This window comes from Daktulosphaira vitifoliae, unplaced genomic scaffold, assembly GCF_025091365.1.
Source record: "Daktulosphaira vitifoliae isolate Bord-2020 unplaced genomic scaffold, ASM2509136v1 Scaffold_1, whole genome shotgun sequence".
Taxonomy (NCBI): Eukaryota; Metazoa; Arthropoda; class Insecta; order Hemiptera; family Phylloxeridae; genus Daktulosphaira; species Daktulosphaira vitifoliae.
Window position 1 is genome coordinate 42,874,621 of NW_026099572.1, and position 23,729 is coordinate 42,898,349.

The following is a 23,729-nucleotide window of genomic DNA, read 5'->3' on the forward strand; positions in this document are numbered from 1 at the left end:
ATATTAAGAAAAAGATATTTTGAAGACAAAATATTCAACTACGTATATTTAAAGTTTTTATTTTATTTTATCTTAACCAATAAGATAATTTAACAAAAATATATTGTTAATAAATTTATAATTTATTAGAGTTTTAGATGGAGTAACATTAGTGATAACATCTATACCAATTTCGGTTGAATATAAATAGATACATTTTTCATTTAATATGTAAAACGTTGTACATTAAGGTTATTTTTTTACTATTTTGAACATACTGAACTATTATCGAACACTCTGTTTATACAGAATGATCGGTTTATCACAGACTTCTCGATTATTTACAATAAAAATACAATATTAGAAAAATTATTTTTGATTCTATTAGTAGTTACATATAGTTCTTGATTTATTAGCAAATAATTAATTTTTAGAATCATTCCTTAATGGGGTGTCATCTTTATTTTTTCTAAATAATAACATACATATTTAACTAGCTTATACAGAATTAAACAACCTAATTAAGACAATAACTGGTCATTAACAACTTTTGGAGCAATATTTTGGAAGTTATTCTCTTTTTATACCCTGGCGAGACAATAAGTACGGTCAGCAAATGACTAATGATAAAAATAGCGGCAACCACTCCTCTCTCCAATCATAACTTTAAATTGTAAATAACTTCTGGAATGTTGTTATTGATAAGTTAATTTTTTAATTAGATCATTTCCTGTTTTATAAGCTAGTTAAATATGTACGTTACCTTAAAAAAAAAAAAAAAAGTTGACGCTCTTTTAAGTTATAAAGGATGATTTTAAAAAGTATTTATTAGCTGATAAATCAAGAATAATCTGTAGCTAATAGAAATGAAAAATCATTTTTCCAATATTGTATTTATTTATTAATAATTGAGTGGTTTATGATAAACCGATCACTCCGCATGCATATTTGTACATACTAATATTATATAATAATAATATATTTATAAATAAGATATTCAAACATAAATATGATACGTTATATTTTTTTTAAGATTATGTTGGCTCATGATTATCATAATTATGAAAAACTGTTCTTCAGAGCGGACAAGTGTTAGTTCTTTTAATTTTATTTTTGTAAAAGTATGTTTGACACTTTTTGTGATTACATTCCAAGGATGTGACATCTTGGGTGCAAATTGGATATGCTTTATTAAAAAAAAAACTTCTTATCTTCTTCTTCTCCTCCGCTTTTTAGTAATGAGTGAATCTAATAAAAAAAAATAAACACTTATTAAAATTCTCTAGATATAAAATTTTTGTACAAACTTTTGGGATGAGTTCAGTCATAAGCGTAAGCAAAAAATGCTCTCAAAGATAATGATACATTACAGTAGTCATTTAACACGTATTTCGCAATGTTATTATTATATAAAGTAACGGTCAATGAGTATATTAAGTATATATTACAATATATAATATACTTAATATTATATTACAAGGTCTATACCAATATTTTAATGATGATACCATATCCTAAGATATAATAATATTATCTATGGAAAACAATTAATATTGCGAATTTAAAAGTCTATTTATAATGCCATTTGTTATTTATTTTACTTGCAAAAATATAAAATAATCTATTTTATAATTATATTTTATTTTAGCTTTTTAAATATAATATCCAAAGTAGTATATACCTTAGTAGCGAGAAACTCAACTGCACATATATGAGACACGACATACGTCGCAATAATGTAGTCGACACAGGTTTTTGATAGTTGAGACCCGTACGCCGTTCATTATTCATGAACAGCAACAGATTTAAAAAAAAAAAAGAACCGAAAAAACGAACACAATAACAATCTTCGCATAATATCGCCGCGGCATTTTCGCTGGAGTCGGTGCGCGGTGTCCGACATTGTCGTGGGACGTCAAAAAGTTAGCAGTATTGATGGCCACGATACGCTGATGCGATACGGTTCGTCGCGGCCAGTCGTGCGACACGTCCGGAGCCGGTGGCGTATATCTTCAACATAGTCACTTTGACGACGGGACGAAGACTCAGCGTATCATTTGCGACGGGTCTTGTTAAATTTTGCACCGTGTTGTACGGCACGCGGTTATGGTCAGTCAAACTACTCATAGTAAGGCGACGGGTTGGAAATGGTAGTGCGGTTGGGTTGGGTTTGAAAACTTGATCCAATTTCTTTCGACCTTTCACAAAGGTTGAGATTCGCATTTGGACTATATAATAATAACAAAATCCTTCTAATTAATATCACAAATACTTGTATTATTTATAACAAATATCTCTGATTAGATTATTTATGAATAATCAATTAATAGAATTTAATTTAAAAAATACTTCCAAGCAGAATTTTTATGTTTACTACTCTTGTATGTATTATAACAGTTAATAATTGTAACAATGTTCCTGAAATACGTATCCGCAATTTTTAGTATTTTTTGTTGATTTTTGAGTTAAATTTTATTATATCTTTTTTATTTTTTACTACGAGTGTATTTAAAAATAAATAATTTTTGTATAATGGTACAAATATTACAAAACTTATGATATTTCAATGTATTATTTAACTATAATATTTGTAACTTAATTTTTTTCTACATCAGTTAAATGTGTATTACTAATTTATTGTTTATTGTATGTACTTGATCTTCCCTTATTATGAATGATATATTATTTACTGATAGATAGACAATTTTTAGATAGATAACCTTTTTTCATTGTCATCTCACTAAAATGTACCAATATAGATCTATATTAAAGTTGAAATTGAACAAATTACTAATTAGAATTTGTATTATCTATTTTAAAAGGGGGTATCTTTTTTAATAGGTTAATTTTTAATGATAGTAAAAACATATGACTTTCTTACTTTACTTAATGCACAAAAATTCATTTTTAACAATTGAATATTTAAAATTATTTTCTAATATCAATATAACAATTAACAAAATTACTGGATTTTTTGTTTTAAAAATTTTAATAAAATTTTGTGAAATTATTTATTAAGTTACACAACATTTAGTATTCTTAATTAATTTTGTGTCTATATCCAAGCATTTACTCAAGTGCTGATAGTTTTTATAGATCTATTCTATATAAACCCTTAATTACACTTAAAATTAATTGTTGAAATTTAGTGTTATAATATAAAGCATGATTGTTTAACTATGACTCACGTAATATATTTAAAAATAATATAATTTATTTTATTCCTATCTCTCTTTTTTAACTCTTAAAATTTGATCAATTTTGGTTTTTCTAACAAAAATAGTTGTTTCCATTAGTTATATATGTTTAAGTAACTTACAAATAATACATGATCTTTTTAAGAGAATTAATAGTCGATAATAAATTTTGGACCAGTATTTTTGAAGTTATGAACTCATTAATGCATAGACTGTAAGTAAAGCACGAGTCTTTTAATTCTTATCAATAACCATTAATAAACCGCAGTACTCCTCCAGTTTTGTTATAAAAAACTAATATTCTCAAAAAATTACAAACAATAATTATTAACTGTAAGTAATTTATTAACTAATTAAAAAATGCACAACGCCACGTTAAAGAAATTATAACAATAACATAATGAGTATAGTATATAAATACAAATTTGAAAACAAAAAGTTTTAAAAGAATTAAATAATTGAATAAAGGACCAACAATTAATCAAATACTTTGATTTGTGATATCATGTGAATCATCAGTCCATTTAGATCTTTTACAACGAATTATATTGAATCATGGGCTGTAAGATAACTTCTTAATTAGGCTGCACATTAAAATGTGCCTCCTTTTTGTCATATTGATCTTCAAAGCTAAATTTACTTTTCAACACACCGTTGTTGTGTACGGCATTGGTTGACAAATTTAAACTTTTAACATAGAAGAAGTTGTCAAACTTTTCAATGAGTTTGCCTAAAATGTTTAATACATTTAATTAATGCTGTACATTATATCGATATGCGCAACGAATAAGTCAATAATTCACTTTTTGTTACTTTTGAGGAGGTCAAAAATAAAATTTATTCTATGATTACACGCTATGAGTTTATCAATTTTCTAAGTAGTTCAATTCCGATTCAAATCAAATTTACAATATTTTAATGAAAGTTATTATAAGAAAAATCCAAATACCTCATTATCTCAAAGTTAAATATTTTGAGTTACTAACTTATTCGTTGCGTATGGCGTTATAATATAATTTCTAATAATGCATTAGTGTATTGTACGTATTTTAAAACACAATGAAATACAAGCGCTGTCATATAAATAAAAATTATGTATTATGATAACAGAAAATAAAATTTTGTATTCAGAGACGTTCTGGCCCACTGATTTTTACTGTGCTACAACACAGTGGGTCGGTATCATTGTGCCTACTTTCGAAAAACGGATGGCTGGCCTGTCAGGTATTAAGTAGTTACTGTTATCACTACTAATAACAATTTAAATGTTTTCAAATTTGATTGATTTGAAAAAAAATTTATTTTTTACATATCATATAATTGATTGTTACGCAATCATATTAATAATGAATCTATGGAGGGATAATTGTAAAATATTCAGATGAGTTAAAATAGTCTAAGTAAATTGTTCAAGGGGTATTACATTTCATAACTAAAACACATATCGTTTGAACACCCGAATGTTCTTCCAGATTGATTAAATGTATATCAAAAATTTATCCTAAGGCCACAAAGACAACAATATTTACTTCATTATTTTTTTCTAATATAATAGGTTGAATATCTTTCAGTCCATCCTTGTTTGTAAAAATAAATTAAAAAGCGTAACTATATATTTTTGATATCTGAGCATCTTTTTCTAGGAGTCAGCTTACCCTTTAGCTAATTTAGCAAGAAAAATCATAATACAAAATTAAATTTTTGATAAATGCCCTTTTGAAAGTGGATAAATAATATACATTATACATTTTTGAACTTATGATATACAGAGTGTTTAGTAAGTAAGGAACGAGTTTTTACTTTTCTCTTTGTTTGTAAAAATTTACCTGTTTCCTTACTTACTGAAAACTCTGTATATCATAAATCCAAAAAACTATACTCCGTATTTTTATCACTACACTAAATTAATAATGTAATGAATTAAAGCAAAGAAGAGTCAATTAACTTAACTAAACTAAAAAATGTAATACCCTATCAAACATAAATAAAAGACAAAATAAATTATGTACAGTCTTTTTGAAATATGTAAACATTAAATTGTCAACTATGCATACTGAGCCTAGAAGATGGTGTTGTTTTGAATACAGACAAAGACATATCCCTAAAAGGCAATGTTCGGTATATATCATAAATACTAGATCTAGGTTTTTTCGTATCAATCTGAATCTTAATCTTTTGGTCACATTGATCTCCAAAATCGAATGTTTTTATCAACACATTTCTGTTGTGTACGGCATTCGTCGACGAATTTAGATCTTTATCATAGAAGAAGTTGTCATACTTTTCAATAAGTTCTTCTGAAATTTTTAGTATAATAGTATATTCATTTATGAAAAAACTATTTTCACGGCCAATCCAGTCAAATTTAAATATGGTAAAACATGTTAAACAACTAAAAAATAGAATATTTTACTTACTGATCCTTGGAGATGGTGTTCTTTTGAACACCGTGGAAGACATATCTCTATAAGGAAACGTTCGGTATATATTCTCACCGTGTCCTCCAGAAGATAATTCTCCAGACGTATCTATAGGTACTTTCTCTGGAAGATATTCCTCTGTTTGGGTGTATGAGTCGGAATATGTTTTGTTCCAACCTAAATTATGCTTGATTTCTTTCGATATTAGTTTTAGAAAAGAAAAGATGGCAAAACAATATTCTAAATCGAAAAATTTTGCATACAATTAATAAAAAATAAATGCTTATAAAACTATTAATATTATTCGAAGAGTATTTTTACTTTTTATTTTTCTGAAAGTATTCATTTCTAATAAAACTTTGAATTTTGTACAGTTTTAGTTGAACAAAATAAATTATCTTACTTTCCTGATCGGTCACAAAATTTTTCTAACAAGAATCAGAAAAATAATTTGCCTTAGTGTATTTATTTAATTCTAGTGGTTTACGTGGTGTAACAAATAACAATCAGATATTTATAGCCAATAGTTAAACTTATTTGATTACTAAACTAATTATAAAAAAACCTAATTTGTAAAAGTTTAATTCAACATTTCTTGAAGTTAGTGTAGCAACGAAATAAAAATTAATTATCTAAATTATATGATATAATTATTTTGTGATCTTATTTTAATAATGTTTTATTTTTTAATTAAAACAATTAAAGAAACTATGGTATCTAAAAAATGATCATTGTATTACAGGATGCAATTTCATCAGAGTCTAATTATATTTTAATCATAAGAATCACATTAAGATAGATTAAATTAAATGTATCGACATTTATTAGGGAATACTCAACTATCAATATACAGAGTGATTTCATAGAAAAGACTCAAAAAAATATTGTAACCGTTAAATTTTACAATGTTAGAGCCATTTGAAAATCGAAAGTCGTTACGAGTTTAGATTAAAGGTATTGTAACAGAAAATTAGTTTTTCTTGTAACTCAGCTCCACATAGAACTATTATTGTTAAAAAAATAAAATAACCATTAGCTCAATTGTAGAATTTATCAATATTATATTAACTTCATGTTTTCATTAAACGTGTCTTGAAAAATATTACTATGAACAGCTCCTAAAATGTATTTGCTCATGTTTCTTTTTTAACTCAAGTTTCCATTTTTACCTTAAAATGTCTCCATTTTTTTCAATTCAAAAATAATAGGCAATAGTGAAGTTTTTTTTCCAAATTTGTTTGAATTTTTATAGGTTATACATTAGATAACATTGGTGGATAATTCTTTCAATCGCTTACCTTGTGATAAAGTTGGGCGATAAGTTATCAACGAGAGTTTTTCTTTTTAAGTTTTTTCGGGCGTATAACTAGCTAAGCCTTATATAGATATGGTGAATATTCGTATGTATATTAAGTTATTATTAGTTCAGAAGTTCTAATGTTGGTACTAGGACTTAAATTAAATTTAAATTGAAAACATTGCACATTACTTTACAAATTAAGATGACGAGATAAATTTACTTGTTCATTTGTCTGCATTTTCTACATTTTTTACACAAATTTATTGAAAACCAAAATATATGTGTCTATTCTGCTTGAAATTTACTAATAAATTCCGGATTAAACCCATATACGTATTATTGTAAGTTCTAATTTTTGATGTAGGTAGAATTTTTTTTTAAGGCCAAGAGGCTTTTGTGGAAAAAATTTATGTTTATCTTTGTGATGTAGAAGCAAGACCAAAATAAATATACTTTGACATTTTTGTGAATTTATAATGTATACCAAGCCACTTCTTGCACTTCTTGAAAGATCATATAGTGAAGAAGAAGTAACAGTTTTTGTGGCCTTTTTATATTAAATTTAACCCATCTATATATGCAAAAAGTGTCACGACGTTTTACAATTATCTGTTTATTACTCGATTGTGTTAGTTATTACAGATTATTTTACTTAAAATAAATGTTTTGTGATAACTAAAAAATCCCTTAAAGTTATTACAAGTTTTTATCAAAGCATTTTTTATACCTATTTCTCGGAACAGTTTAAAAGATTAATATGAATACTATATAGTTAATTTGATGACTAATAGATAATGATTTATAGACTACTGAATAATGAGTGGTGTAATAGGGTGACCATCAGCTACAATTATAGGTTTCTTTTTAATAATATTTACAAGTACCAACCCTTATTTTATAAAAAAAGATACCTACAAAAATTTTTGAAAAACCGTTATTTAGCCCAAAAAAATTAATATGCAAATATCTATTTTTATCGTTGAAACTATTAACTTGATTTATTTTATAAACCATCCATTTCAAAAAAAAATTTTCACATAAAAGTTCTTTTAAATTAAATTATCTTCTACCATTTACTATTCACAATGTACATTGAATAATTTGACATCATTGATTAGTGATGTTAACATCACTAAGATAATATAAAACGGGCAAGCTAATTACTTTTTATTCTTCGATTCTAGCAAGTGTACTAGCTTATATATTTCATAAGTCTTTTTAAAGTATAGTTTTTAATAAATTTGACACGTTTTATGACTTTTAAATTCGATGCGAAGCTGAGAAGTTATTAATTTTACTATGATGTGTTTTTTTTTTGTGTCTGTTACCACTTTTTCTCAGCTCTCACCGAACGGATTTCTTTCAACGATACATCAAAAGATCACAAATCGTATTTAGTCGAAGATATTACCCTCATAAATTGAAAAAATTTCTCTCGTTCCCCGTAAATGGGGGAAATCTCCAAAAAAATAACAAATTTAAAAATTGCTAATATTCGAATTTTTTTTACTTAAAACTGCCATAACTTTTTCAATTATAATTATATTAATATAATTTTTTTTTTTATAGATGCTTCATGTCTTTACCTATCATTTGGTGTATTTTTATATAAATCTGACCCCTTACCTGTCTACAGGAGGGAATTTAAAATGACAACTTTTGCACAATGAATTGACTTTTTCAACTTAACTTTGAAAGTGTTCCGGAAAGTCTGACACTTTTATATATATATATCTTAAATTAAAGCTAATGTAATTTATTATATTATGAAAAAAAAAAATGTCGAACTTTATTATGTCTTTATGGTGAAAATGTGTACCAAATGCTATTTTTGTATGAAAATTATCGATTTTACTTTTTACATTTTTAACTTTATAATACATTTAACATTTATAATGCTATAACTTATTGAAAAATGTATGGATCAACACAATTTTTTATATGAGAAATAATATTTTTAATAATCCCTTTTTCATTCGATATACTTTATCTTAATCAGAATATTAATAAGGAAATAGCAGATCATGTAGCTTTTGGAATAATCCACCAATTTTTTAAAATTAAACACTATCTAAAGATTTGCATCGAAGCATTTTTTATGATAGTGATTTTAATTACTTTCAGATATCATTATACTTGACCCAACTATGCCACGTCCCTACTTTGCTGGGTTTTTTAAATTAAATGTTACGTAACTAAACAAAAATAAAACATAGGGGTCAAGGTTTAAAGAACATTTAAAATCAAGAAGTCAGTAATTCTCCTGTGACTGAACATTTATTTACTTATAATAACTACATTAAATACATAAAACTAATTAAAAACGTAAATAATTCAAAAACAGCCATATGTCTTTTTTGGCGCTAAGACAATGGTGTAATTAGATTTGACATATTATTTCATAATTTAATTTTTTTTTCTCCCAAACTGAGTGATCAATTGTAATTTTCAATTTTTCTTTAAACATTCTTTTTCATCTTCTTCACTTTAATACCAACAACATGGGATCGGCCACCCTTATCCTAAATTCCCACTTGACACGATTTCCTACATCATCTATGCTCACATCAGCCGTTCTTATATCGCATTCAGTTATATTCCTCCATCTCTTTTTTTAGTCTTCCCCTTCTTCTTATTTCTTTAACATTTATTTCTATAACTATTCTTACAAACTTCCGATACCTCTCTCCTTGTAAAATGATCAAACCATCTAAGTCTATTCTCTCATCTTTTCTACGATTGACGCTACATCTATATTCTTTCTTATATATTCGTTTTATATCCTATCTTCTCTAGTAACTACACTCATCTATATAAGTATTCTCATCTTTGTTACAATCATTTTCTGTTCTACTTTCTTGTCCACTGTCCAAAAATCTCAACCATACATCATAGCTGGTCTCACTACTTTCTTATAGAGCTAATCTTTCAGCTTCATTGGAATTCTTTTATCGCATAACACACCGGACGCTTCTCTTCACTTGAACCATCCGTACTTAATCCTGTGTTTTATATCCTTGTCATTACCACTGTTCTTTTGCACAACTGATCCTAAATACTTATAATTTTCCACCTCTCTTATCAACCCCTTATACTTCCAAGATGGGACAATCCGCCTAAGTTGTGTTCAGGATTTCTTGTACTTTTTGATAAAATATACGTCGACTGTCTACCTAACGCACTCTCATTAGTCGCCTCTTACGACTAGCAGGGGCCGTGGAAATATTCTTATCCTCTATCCACAGGGACGACTTTTTTTTTAAACAAAGTTAATAGATGTGTAAGAAAGGGCCAAATGTAAAACCAAAGTCAGAATAAGCATGTAAATTCTATATCAAATTTACTAAAATATTTTAGTCTTCAAAATATTTTTTTTTATTTGTTGGCCTATGATATTCAGTTGAAATATCAAGATATTTTATTCAAGAAATATTGTAAAAATAATATTGGTTATTTGAAAAACTCAAACACATAAATTTAAGATTTATTTTTTAATAAATTTTTTTTATTAACTAATTGGGTTTTTTTAAAACAAATTTTTTTATTATATTAATTTACATTTTGACAAAAAAATTTTTTCATTTTATTTATTTGAAATCATAACACGTTATGGTAAAGGTAAGACATTAGTTACGACACCTAGACAATTTCCAGTGAAATATAAATAAATACATTTTTCATTTTTCATATCTAAATCTATATTAGGCCTACCCTTTCGATATAATATCCAACTATATTTTGGGTCAAATACATAAATACATACGTCTAAATAATGAGCAGCGGCAATGAAATCTGCATAATTACATACACTATCTAATAAACCTGAAAATTGTTTGTAATATTTTAGAATAAGATGATATTATATTAGTGCAATTGATTAATATGATTGAATTAAATTTTAATAAGTTATAGGTATATATAATTGGAGCTAAAGATATTAAATTTGATCTATATCAACATTTATTCTATTTGGGGTTATTTCATAACTAATAATAATTTTTTTTAATTTTATTGACAAGCCCGGACTATAAAGGAAGATTTTACGTTTTAAAGTACCTATAATTTTTAAAATACTTGTAAAATTAATGCATTAAAATAATTTTTTTCTACAAAAATCTAAATTTTGAATGAGCGCAACTAAGGAGCGTTAAAGGAACTTAGATTTTCTCTAGTTAATAAATTACAGATAGCCTTCAGCTGCCACAGAGTTCACATGTTTCATGTCTCGCTACCGTTATTTTTCTGCTATAACTTTAAGTTAAATTTATCATTTTATTCAAATCAGTTTTGTTTAAAATATTTAAATCAACGAATCCAAGATATAAGAAAAATATTAATATCATAGTGATCCTTCGGAATCTAAATAAGAAATTAATATTTCACTACTTGCCTCAAAATGAGTAATAGTAGTTGTAGTCCGCCAACGACACCGTTGTCTAGAATAAGTAATGCTCCGATAACTCCGATAACTATTGTAAATCGTTCTCAAATAATTAGCAATACAAAAGACAAACAAAAAACCACTACTGCCGAGTCCAATTACGTTTATATCATCCGTTTTATCATCTAATAAAAGACCACATACACATTTATCCTATTATCGGATCCTCTCCTATAGCAAAACATAGTGGTACTTCCAATAATAATATCAAAGTATTAAACCGGTTCACTCCTCTTCAAACAAATTCTGATAACATGGAAACAGAACCAACAAATCAACCCAACCCGCACAAACCACCGCCTATATTTATCATATCTGATTCAAACTACGTAAACTTTTGCGAGGCTAGTTAAAAAATGATCGATATTGATGAGTTTACTTGTAAAAGTAACGCATCTGGTTTAAAACTTCAAATAAAAACTCCTGATTCACATAGCAAGATTGTACGAGTACTTTTACAAAAAAAATTTAATTTCCATACATATCAAGTCAAACAAGACAAACCATTTCGCGTTGTACTAAAAAATTTGCACTATTCCACAGATTCAAAAATTATTCAGGATAAATTAGCTGAACTTGGTTTTAAAGTTAAACAAGTCATTAATTACCTGCAAAGATTCACCAAAAAATCACTTTCTATGTTTTTTGTCGACCTTAAACCTGACACAAATAATAATGAAATATTCAAAATTTATACTATTTATCATTCAAAAATAAAATTTGAAGAACTTATACTTAATAATAATCCAGTACAATGACAAAATTTTGGACACACTAAAATATATTGTAACCACGAACCCCGTTGTGTCAAATGTGACGGATCACATTTGTCAAATATTCGTCAAAAAACTAAAGACCAACCGCCCAAATGTGTATTATGTGGAGGAGCTCATCCAGCGAATTACAGAGGTTGTCGTTCCGTGTATAAAAATGAACAACAACGGAAAACACCCAATCCAAAATTTCAAAATAGCAATCCTTTTGATCATAAGAATTTATACAATGTACAGGTTCCCACTGGTAACACCCAACTAGAAACACTAATGTGTATGAACCAAACACACACAGTTTTTACGCAAAAGTAACACAACAGAACAACTATTCAAACAAGTCACAAAATATAGAAACAACTAATACTAATAACAATAAACTCACTAAACAACTTTCCTCATTCTTAACTGATTTAAAATCCTTAATTAATCCTTTGATATTCTTACTAACCACTGTAATTAATAAAGTTATTTAAAAAAATGTCTGAAATGCCTTCATCAACAAATCCTATCATCAAAATACTACTTTTAATAATGGTATTTATCAACACAAAAAAGAATTTTAAACTGCTCATGCTGGGGCCGTCATTTACATTTCAAAAAACATACAACACGATGAAATAAGTCCGTACCAAGAACTATATATACAAGCTTCAAGTCTGTCTATAAAAATCAATAGCGTACCAATCACTATATCAGCAGTATATTGTCCTCCAAATTATAATAGTATACGTCAAGATGGCTTCCAGCAGTTTTTCAACTCCCTAAGTAACTCATTTATAGCGGGATGAGACATTAACTCCAAACATCCGAGGTTGCGTTGTTTTGGTAATAATCAAAGAGAAAAACATTTGCTTACAGTTATCAATAATAAATACTATCCAATTATTTCACCAACAGGACCAACTTAATGGACTACTCACGCAAACCGAAACCCTGATATACTCGAATTTTTCGTAACAAATATTCCAAGCCAGCTAAGTACAATCATAGCAAATATTTTAAATAGAAAACCGAAAATGTATTAGAAAATATATATAATCACCAGCGACCTCTCACCTGTTATACTCACTATTGGTGGTGAAGTTTCTTATAATACAAGACTATCATTCACAAAAGGACCTCTAACTGGGATAAATTCAAAATCAATTTGGATAAAAATATTAACTTGAAAATTCCATTTTTAACCCATGAAGACATCGAAAACGTGGCTCAAAACTTTGTCTCACGAATTATGAACTCAGCAAACAGTTTATCCTCATTAAGTAAGAGTAATGGTAAAAGCGAAGTAAATCTTCCAGTTCATATAATAGCTCTTATCAGTGAGAAAAGAAAAATAAGGTCTATTTGGCAAAATACTCGTACCCCTCGTTCAAACAACTCTATAACAAACTAGCTAATAACCTAAAACACCAATTTCAAAAATTAAAATCAGCTCAATATAAAAATTAAATTCAATCACTCAACATTAAGGATAAATCATTATGGAGAGCTACAAAACGATTAACTCAAAATAAAGAAATTACCCCACCACTTCAAAAAGATAACGGTACTCTTGCTATATCAAACGAAGAGAAAGCTACAACCTTTGCTGGACATTTATTTAATACATTTAAACCACATGACGACATCGTGCCCGATTCAAATCATATTAATACTGTTAATGACTTTTTATCATGTCCTTTACCTATGTCAAGCCATTCAGTCCTGGAGAAATTGAAGCAACTATCAAAAAACTACCAAGTGGAAAAGCTCCAGGGTATGATCTCATCACAAATAAAGTGCTAACAAACTTATCAAGAAAAGGTTTTCTCCTTCTTACATACATATATAATAGTATGATTGGACTTTATTACTTACCATCAATTTGGAAAATAGCCGTAATAATTCTTATACCTACCAGGAAAACCAAAAAATATGACAACGTCATATAGACCAATCAGCTTATTACCTACACTAAGCAAACTGTTTGAAAAACTTCTACTGAAAAGGATCAGGCCAATATTGCAAGAGCACCACATTTTACCGAACACTCAGTTTGGATTCCGTGAGAGACACTCTACCATACATTAAGTTCATAGGCTGACTAATACAATAGCTTCAGCGTTAGAAAACCGCAAATACTGCACTGGATTATTCCTCGACGTAGCCCAGGCCTTCGACAGAGTGTAGTATGACGGACTGCTTTTCAAATTAAAACACATTTCCAACGCCTCTATATTTAATAATTAATTCCTACCTTTATGAAAGGAAGTTCACAGTAAAACAAGGTTGTGCAAATTCTCCTTTTACAATATTCAAGCAGGCGTCCCCCAAGGAAGCGACCTGTCTCCCGATCTTTACAATATAATTACTGCAGACATACTCCAGACTACTGATACTCTTCTCGCAACATTTGCCGACACTACACTAGATTCTACTCAAATCTTAACACAAACAAAATCCCCTTATACAGAGTGATTTTTTTATCATAACTCACTCAATTACTTGCAGAATATATTTAATTTAAACATTTTTTTTTTCATTTTCTTTAGTTACACATTATTCTTGAATTATTAACTATTTAAAACTTTTTATGTTCATCCCTTATACTTTGTAAGGGTGTTAACTTTGGTTTTTTAAAAGGGAACACATATTTTGAATTTAATAAAATATTTGGATTTTTAATTCAATAGTAAATGGAATTTGAATTCTTAGTATAATTTATTAGTTAATAAGATATAAACATTTAGTTTCAAATTTTTGAGTTAATATACATGTATAATACACAAGGGATTATAAATACAGATAGCTAATTGGATTTTTATGACATTGCTGTCACAGTCACGTATTGTTTATTATCAATTATGATTATCAATTGATATACTTTCTATATTGTTAGTTAGTGTATTTATAAACTCACAACAATGTGCCTTACTACCATTGATAATAACAATGCTGTGTACCTGCTAATATCGATGTCATAAAAAACCAATTAGCTACCTGTACTTGTAATCCTTTGTATAGTATACATGTATATTAACTCAAAAATTTGAAACTTTAAGTGTTTATATCTAATAAACAAATAAAGTTATACTAAAAATTCCAATGCCATTTACTATTAAATTAAAAACTCAAACATTTTATTAAATTCAAAATATTTGTTCCCATTTAAAAAAAACAAAGTTGACACCCTTACCAGACATAAGGGATAAACTTAAAAAGTATTACATAGTTAATAATTCAAGAATAATGTGTAACTAAAAAAAAACAAAAAAAAAAATGTTGAAATTATTATTACTCTGTAAGTAATTGAGTGGGTTATGATAAAAAAATCACTCTGTATATCCCTAGGAACCTTATCACCTAGTGACGTAATCACTGGGTAATAATATTTCATTTTGCCAATATACAAAATATAATTATAGAATTTTTCAGTGAGTCATCACTAAGTTGATCTCAATTAATTAAATTGTTATTATTTTTTAACATTTTTATTGACTACCTTATTCTTCCAGTTCTAGTTCTTTAGAATTATTAATTTTTTAAATTAGTTTTATAGTTTTAATAATGAATTAAGTGTTAATAAATATTCAGCCAGTGGAGAATTCTGAACTTCTTGATTTTTAATGTTTTTTGAACCTTAACCCCAATGTTTTATTTTTGTTTAAACATGACATTAAATTTAAAAAAGTCATAAAACATGTCAAATTTTTTAATAACTGTACTTAAAAAGACTTCTAAAATAAAAGTGCAATTTTTCAAAACATAGAACAAGATAAAATAAATATTAAATAAGCTTATAGTTTAAATAAAGTTTTGTATGGGTAAAATTGTTTTTATTAATTTAATTTAAAAATGAATTTTATAAACTAATGAAGGCACAGAAATAAGAAATCCATTATCACTTCTTTTGCAGAACTTTTCATAATTAGGTTCGAAACCAATTTAAAAAACACTTATGCCAAATTTTGGGTTAGGTGTATAGATGTTATTTTTGCAATATTAAACAAAGAGTGAAATATATAGGAAAAACACATACATGTTCAGGTAAATTACGAAAAATCCGAACCACAGCCAGCAACACAAAATGGTAGCTTTTAATAGTATGGTTTACAGATTAGTTAATATTCCGATAAATAAAATAAGATTTGATAAAGAACTGTTGATTAAAAAATAAATAGGTAGACTTAACGGGTACAATAAAAACGTAATTTCAAAGTTAGTCCGAACACTAAAGTGAAATAAAGAAAGGAAAGCAGCTAGCGCGGGGGAATAAAAAGTAATTAGCTTATATAATCTGGGAATCTCAAATTGACTTCGAAAGAATTTAGGTATAACTTTAGGAATATCTAAAATTAATAATTTAAGAGATTTATTAGTTAACCCTAAGGATAAAGTAGAAAGCGAGGAAGAAGAAGAAGAATGTTTAAAGAAAAATTGCAAATTACAATTGATCACTCAGTTTGGAAGTAAAAAAACCAATTAAATTATGAAATAATTTGTCAAATCTAATTACACCATTATATTAGCGCCAAAAAATACATATGACTGTTTTTAAAATATTTACGTTTTTAATTAATTTTATGTATTTAATGTAGTTATTAAAAGTAAATAAATGTTCAGCCACAGGAGAATTACTGACTTCTTGATTTTAAATGTTTCATAAATGTTCTTTAAACCTTAACATAGGAGTTTTATTTTTGTTTAGTTACGTAACATTTAATTAAAAAAGTCATAAAACGTGTCATTAAAAACTGTACTTCTAAAAGACTTATAAAATAAAACAACTAGTGCACTCACTAGCGTCGGGAAACAAAAGTAATTAGCTCCCCCATTTTATATTATCTGAGCATCTCTAATAGAATAACTAGAATTTTTAAGAATTTCGGTATAACTTTAGGAACATTTAAAAATAATTTAAGAGATTTATTAGTTAACCCTAAGAATAAAGTAGAAGAAAGAAAAATCTAGCATTTATTAAATGCATTGTGAAAGTTGTAATAAATGTTACGTAGGCCAGTCAAAAATAAAACATAGGGATCAAGGTTTAAAGAACATTTATTAACATGTTTTTATTTAAAGGCAGATAAGGGGAATTCTGTTGTAATATTAAAAAAAGAAGATTATTATGAAAGAGTATCAAGAATGATTCAAGAGGGTCCTTATAAAGAAATTAAAAAGAATCCATTAAGTAAAATGATAAGGGAGGCTACAAACGTCATAAATAGTTCAAAATTAATAATCGAAGAAAAGTTCAGGTTTTTCATTAAAATTTCAAACCCTCAAATACCTAAACTATATGCTTTGCCAAAAATACATAAGCCAGGAAGTACTATGAGACCTATTGTGTCGAATATTAATGCTCCGACTTACAATTTGGCTAAACACCTAGTAAGGGTATTTTCATCTTTCAAAAAATTCGATAGTTTTTCAGTTAAAAATAATATTGATTTAGTTAAACAATTATCTAGTTATACCATTCAAAATAATGACAGGTTAATTTCTTTTGACGTAGTTGCCTTATTTCCGAATATTCCAATAAATATAACAATTGATTTTCTTAAAGACTGGCTAAAGGACCAAAACATTGAACAGGATAAAATAAATGAGCTTATTAATTTAACAAAGTTATGTATGAGTCAAAATGTTTTTCAGTTTCAAAATAAATTTTATGAGCAAACTGAGGGCACAGCAATGGGAAATCCGCTATCACCATTTTTAGCAGAACTTTTCATGAGTAGGTTTGAAACAAATTTAAAATACACTTATGGTGATTTTCCAAAAATTTGGGTTAGGTATGTCGATGATATTTTTGCAGTTATAAATAAAGATTTTAATATGGGGGTTTTCATACAACATTTAAATTCTTTTTACCCATCGATTAAATTTACATATGAACAAGAAATAGAGGGAAAATTGCCTTTTTTGGATTTATTAGTTAAAAGAACAGAGGGGGAACTAAATTTTGAAATTTATCGGAAAAACACACACACGTTCAGATACATTCCGAACACATCGAACCACACCTGGCAACACAAATTGTCAGCTTTTAATAGTATGGTTTACAGATTAATTAATATTCCGATGAATAAAATAGATTATGATAAAGAATTGGTGGTTATAAAAGAAATAGCTAAATTTAATGGGTATAACGAAAACATAATTTTGAAATTAGTCCGAAAACAAAAGTGGAAAAAAGAAAGGAGGGCAGCTAGTACACTCTCCAGCGAGGGGGAACAAAAAGTAATTAGATCACCAATTTTATTTTATCCGGGCATCTCAAATGGATTAACTAAAATATTTAAGAATTTTGGTATTACTTTGGTAACATCTAAGAGTAATAATTTAAGAGATTTATTAGGTAACCCTAAAGATAAGGTAGATGAAGGGGGGAAATCAGGCATTTATAAAATACAATGTGAAAGTTGTAATAAATGTTACGTAGGACAAACAAAAAGAAATATAGGGGTCAGGTTTAAAGAGCACTTAAGAAATATTAAAAATCAAGAAATTGAGAAATCTCCAGTGGCCGAACATTTATTGACACATAATCACTCTATTAAAACCATAAAACTAATTAAAAACGTAAATAATTACAAAGAACTTAATATCAGAGAAGCAATAGAAATGTTTAAAAATAAAAACAATTTAATTAATTGGGATCTTGGCCCACTGAAAAATTCATTATTAAACTTGTGTAAACTGGCAAAATGTGATAATATTACTTAGTGATAACGTCACTAGGTGATAAGGTCACTAGGGGTATATAAGGGAGTTTTTTCTAGTCGGGGTGTCAGTATGTGTTTAGCGTTGATAATGGTAACATTGTTTCCGAAATACGTATCCGCGACTTTTCATTAATTTTTTTGTGGCTTTTGAGTTTAATATTTTTAATATTTTTTAGTTTTTTTAAATTAATAATATTTTTAATATAGTTTTAATTTTACTTAATTAACTAGCCACAAGTGATCAATTTTTATTATACGTTATTAAAGCTATAAAACTAAATAAAACATAAATAATTCTAAAGAACTAAATATAAGGTAGTCAATAGAAATGTAAAAAAATAAGAACAATTTAATTAATTAGTATCTTGGCTCAATAAAAAATTCAATATTAAACTTTTGTAAACTGGCAAAATGTGATATTATTACTTTGTGATAACGTCACTAGGGTTATATAAGTGTTTTTTTATTGGTCGGGGTGTCAGTATGTGTCTAGCGTTAATAATGGTAACATTGTTCCTGAAATACATATCCTTAATATTTTAGTAATTTTTTTTGTGACTTTTTAAATTAAATATTATTAGTTTTAGATTAATATTTTTAATATAATGTTAATTTTAAATAATATTAGCCACAAATGATAAATTTTTATTATATAGACAATATAATTCAACAAATTGTCATTTCATCACATAAAGTGCAACACCTCACATCTCATTTTTTCTTATTTTTTAGGGAAGCAAAAAATTTAACATACTCAGAATGATTTTTATTTAGAGTAATTTTTTTTTTTTTATAATACTTTTTATATAGTAGTTTATCTATAAAACGTAAATTATTTATTAAAAAATTAAAAGTTTGATTTATATTATTAACTTATTTTTTCCAAAATTTAGATGTGAAGTGTTGCGCTTAAAAATTACAATTTTTTCCGTTACAAAAATTAAAAATAAAAATTTTAAAATAATTCATCTTTTGTAAATTTAAATTTTTAATTATTAATTTAATAAATTTTAAATTCATTTTAGGCAGAGGCTAATCGTAAAAATTAACATAAAAAGTGTTAATTAATCGTATTTATAATACATACCCTCGTTGCTAGTAATATTTTTGTAAACTGATCTGCAGAGAGGACAAGTTTTTTTTCTCTTAATTAGACACTTTTCAAAACATATCTTACATATAGGATGATTACAATCCCATAAAGTAATATCAGCATTTTCACAGCAAATTGGGCATTCTAATAAATAATAACTTACAAAGTAACAATTATCTTTTGCCGTATTGTTAATGACAATAATCCTTTTCTACAAATTTTTATATGGCACTTATAGTCTCTGACACATTCTTACAGATTCGTAATAAACAGAATGTTCAGTAAGTAAGGAAACAGGTAAATTGTTACAAGCAATGAGAATAATAGAAACCCGTTTCTTTACTTACTGAACACTCTATTTATTAAATATATACAGAATGATTCCTTAACTACGCGCTCATGAAATATCATTAAAAACATTTAAGCTAATCATTATTTTATTTTTTTAATAGAATTGGATCTTTGCTTATGTTATTGTATATAATATGTTATGCTACCATTCCTTATACCCTAAACTCATATCAACTTTTGATTTTCAAATGGCAACATTGATTATTTTTTTATATATTAGATATATTTAATTGAAAAAAAATTGTGTTTTTATTTCTAACTGTTTTTAACTGTCTAAAATTTAAGAGCTATCAGTAAAAACGTATATCTATTGTTAAAAGAAGGCATCTTTATGGAATCGTAAATTGATAAATGCTAACAGTTAATAATATGATTGGATGTATAATTTTTCGTATTTCTATGAACTAGTAATGATTAAAATAGGTACACTTTTTTTTCTGATTGTCCCTAAACTTTAAAGAGCTCTAACTCATTAAAATAGAATAATATAAAAAAAATGTTTTATTTGAATAATTCTGATAATATAAAAAAAAATTGTGGTTGCCATTTAAAGTATAGGATAAATTTAGGGTATCATCAGGGATGATAGCAGAACATTATTTTTTTCTATAAAATAACTTATAGGGGTTTCAACATACATATTTAACCACCTTATAAAATAGTAAAAATCTAATTAAGAAAATAAAAAATTGATACCCCTAGAAGGGATAATTCTAAAAATTAATTTATATATGAAAAATCAAGAAATAGATGTAATTAAAAATATTAAAAATTTGTGTTCCAAATATTTTATTTATTTCAAGAGAAATTGAGTGGTTTATGATAAACCGATAACCCCATATATACCTAATAATTTCTTATGTACAACCTGTATCATTCTGTATACCTGAATATCTAATGATATCTATATCTATATATATACAGGGTGTTCAGTAAATAAAGAAACGAATTTCTATTGTACTCATTGTTTGTAACAATTTAACTGTTTCCTAACTTACTGAACACCCTGTATATATATAATCTTTGATATAAATCCACATTTAACCTCTTCCTATTTAATATTTTTAGAATATTGAACTAATTTTATTTCATAATAAAATATTCACCTCTATAACCTACTTCTTTGCTACTATATGAAATAATTAAAAACTTGACAAAGATAACTAAGTTAAAACTATAAATATACATATATTTCAATCATAAAAATGTTTTATTAATACAAATTCTAATAATAGTAATATAAAAAATATTTCTATCACAGTCTTAACTTGAAAAATCTGTCTGTTGCGTCTATAATCCAATATTCTATTTTATAAATTTGAATTAAAAACCTGTCGGGCGACTATTCCACCACATTGATAACCCTATCTATCTCTCACTCAAAAAGATATGCATTTCTTTAGATAGGACTACGAATGTTTCTGTGACGTCTAAATGCTTCAAACCCTGTAGCCTCACATAAACTTTGCTAATGTTTTAATATCATTTCTTTATAAAATATTAGATTTCGAATATACATTAACTTAAACTACTGTATAGATAAATTATAAATCAATATTTCATTATCATTTTAATAGATTTAGAATAATATGTTAATTACTTACCTTCATCGATAGGTTTGTCTAAAAAAAAAAATACACCCCCTATTAATATTATTTGATAATCTAAAGATTGACATTTTTTTAAGAATTGTTTTTAGCTTCGATGTGTAATTGACAATTTATTGGTTTTACTATGACGGGATTTTTCATGGTCAATTATAAGAATTTATCTACTTCTATTGGTTCGTGTTACTTGACGATACAATAAAATAATATTATTTGTATCAGATTGAAGCTATAAGTTAATACGATATTAGGAGCCAATATAAACTGAAACTTGGCAATAATTAAAATCATTATCACAAAGCGCTTTGAAAATAATTTGATTTTAGATAGCTCTCTCATTACATATTATATCAATAGAACTGTGTAGTCCTAAACATTCAATCACTGAGAGTCAGGTTACTATACTATAAATTAAGCTAAGTCGCTTTAATATCGAAGCTATCCTTAGAACAATTATACTTTAATCTAATAAAAAATTTAAATAGAATCATATCATATTTACTTACCACGATCTATTATTAATACAGTTTCATTAATAAATTGTTCAAAAAGTTGGTTGGTTTCAAACAGACTTTGAATTTCTTGATTGATTTTAAGATTCTAGTTTTTTTTTTTAATTCAATTTCATTCAATTATTATTAAAAAATCAAATACTGAAGTTATTAGCAATATAAGCTTACTTCTAAAATATTCCTCATAAATCGTTGTGATAACGTCTGGTCTCCACATATAAATTCAGACAAAACTATATACATAGAACGTACATCAAAGAATTTATCGACTGGAATCATAAATGGGGTAAAAATCTGTCTAGAGATTGTCTTTTTATAAGTAAAGCCCAAGCTACTACATTTATCTCTTTTCCAGTCTTCATCAACTGGATTATAATAAAGAGGCGTTTTAATAGATTCTAAGACTACATGCCAATCACTTACATCCAATACAAATTTTTCTATAAATTTAAAGCCCTGAAATTCATTAAAATAAATAATATAGAAAATGAATATTTTTATAGAACAGTTATTTTTTAATAATTCTAACAATTAAAATTTCGTTAACTTTATAATTAAATTAATTAAATTTAGAGTGTTCAGTAAGTGAGATATAGGGTTTTTATTGTAAAAATTGCTCTGATTCCTTACTTACTGATCACTCTGTATAGCTTACCCTATATACTTTTTTAAAATTATTGACAAATATTAATTATTTATACACATAAGATAAAATAAATTAAGGTATTATTTCTTTAAGACCAATAAAATTTAAAATTTCATACATGAAGTGCATAGGGATGATTTTTTTAAGACTACATGTTTTGTTATAAAATACTTTGTTCTCATATCTCGTTTAAATATTATTAAAATAGTTTGAGATAATTATTTTATATATATATATATATATATTATATATTGATAATTAATGCAGAAAGCAATAAAAAAAAATTATTCAAATCATTCCTTGCATACCTAAGATAAACTAAACATGGCTGATATTAAACTATTAGTTAATAATCGGATGATGTGTAAAACATCCATTATTAAAACTATTTTAATTTAACGCTGATAAAAAGTACCTATTTGAAGATTGTTAATACAATAAAAAGTTTTAGATATATTTACTTGATTTGAGTTTACGCTTTGAAACAAACTTAACATTGCAATGCTTTTTAAAAATTTAAGCATTTTTTTCAACTTGAGTTCTATATAATAAACATTTATTGTTTAATTTTTTATTTAATCGTGTATCAATAGTGTTTTTATATTTTTTCAGGTTAAAAGCGACTTTTTTGTCGATTGTCAACTAAACCAAACCTTCTTTTGAAAATAAATGATTAAGTAAGTATTATTTGAACAAATGTAAT

At 26.4% G+C, this 23,729-nt stretch overlaps 1 protein-coding gene across 2 annotated transcripts; it reads right to left on the bottom strand.

Moving 5' to 3' along the window:
• Positions 1 to 3,520: 3,520 nt before the first annotated feature.
• LOC126895100 (uncharacterized) lies at positions 3,521 to 23,702 on the bottom strand. 2 transcript variants are annotated; one of them, XM_050666599.1, is made up of 9 exons: positions 23,488 to 23,702; positions 22,804 to 22,836; positions 22,549 to 22,613; positions 22,375 to 22,468; positions 21,866 to 21,883; positions 19,905 to 20,054; positions 5,594 to 5,836; positions 5,231 to 5,473; positions 3,521 to 3,906 (listed from the first exon to the last, which is right to left on the bottom strand). In XM_050666599.1, exons 3-9 carry the CDS (start codon positions 22,564 to 22,566, stop codon positions 3,752 to 3,754), a joined length of 921 nt encoding a protein of 306 aa, XP_050522556.1. In that variant the 5' UTR covers positions 22,567 to 22,613; positions 22,804 to 22,836; positions 23,488 to 23,702; the 3' UTR covers positions 3,521 to 3,751. The 2 variants fall into 2 exon arrangements, with proteins under 2 accessions (XP_050522556.1, XP_050522555.1); XM_050666598.1 differs by having other exon boundaries at positions 3,523 to 3,906; positions 22,549 to 22,836.
• Positions 23,703 to 23,729: the final 27 nt, after the last annotated feature.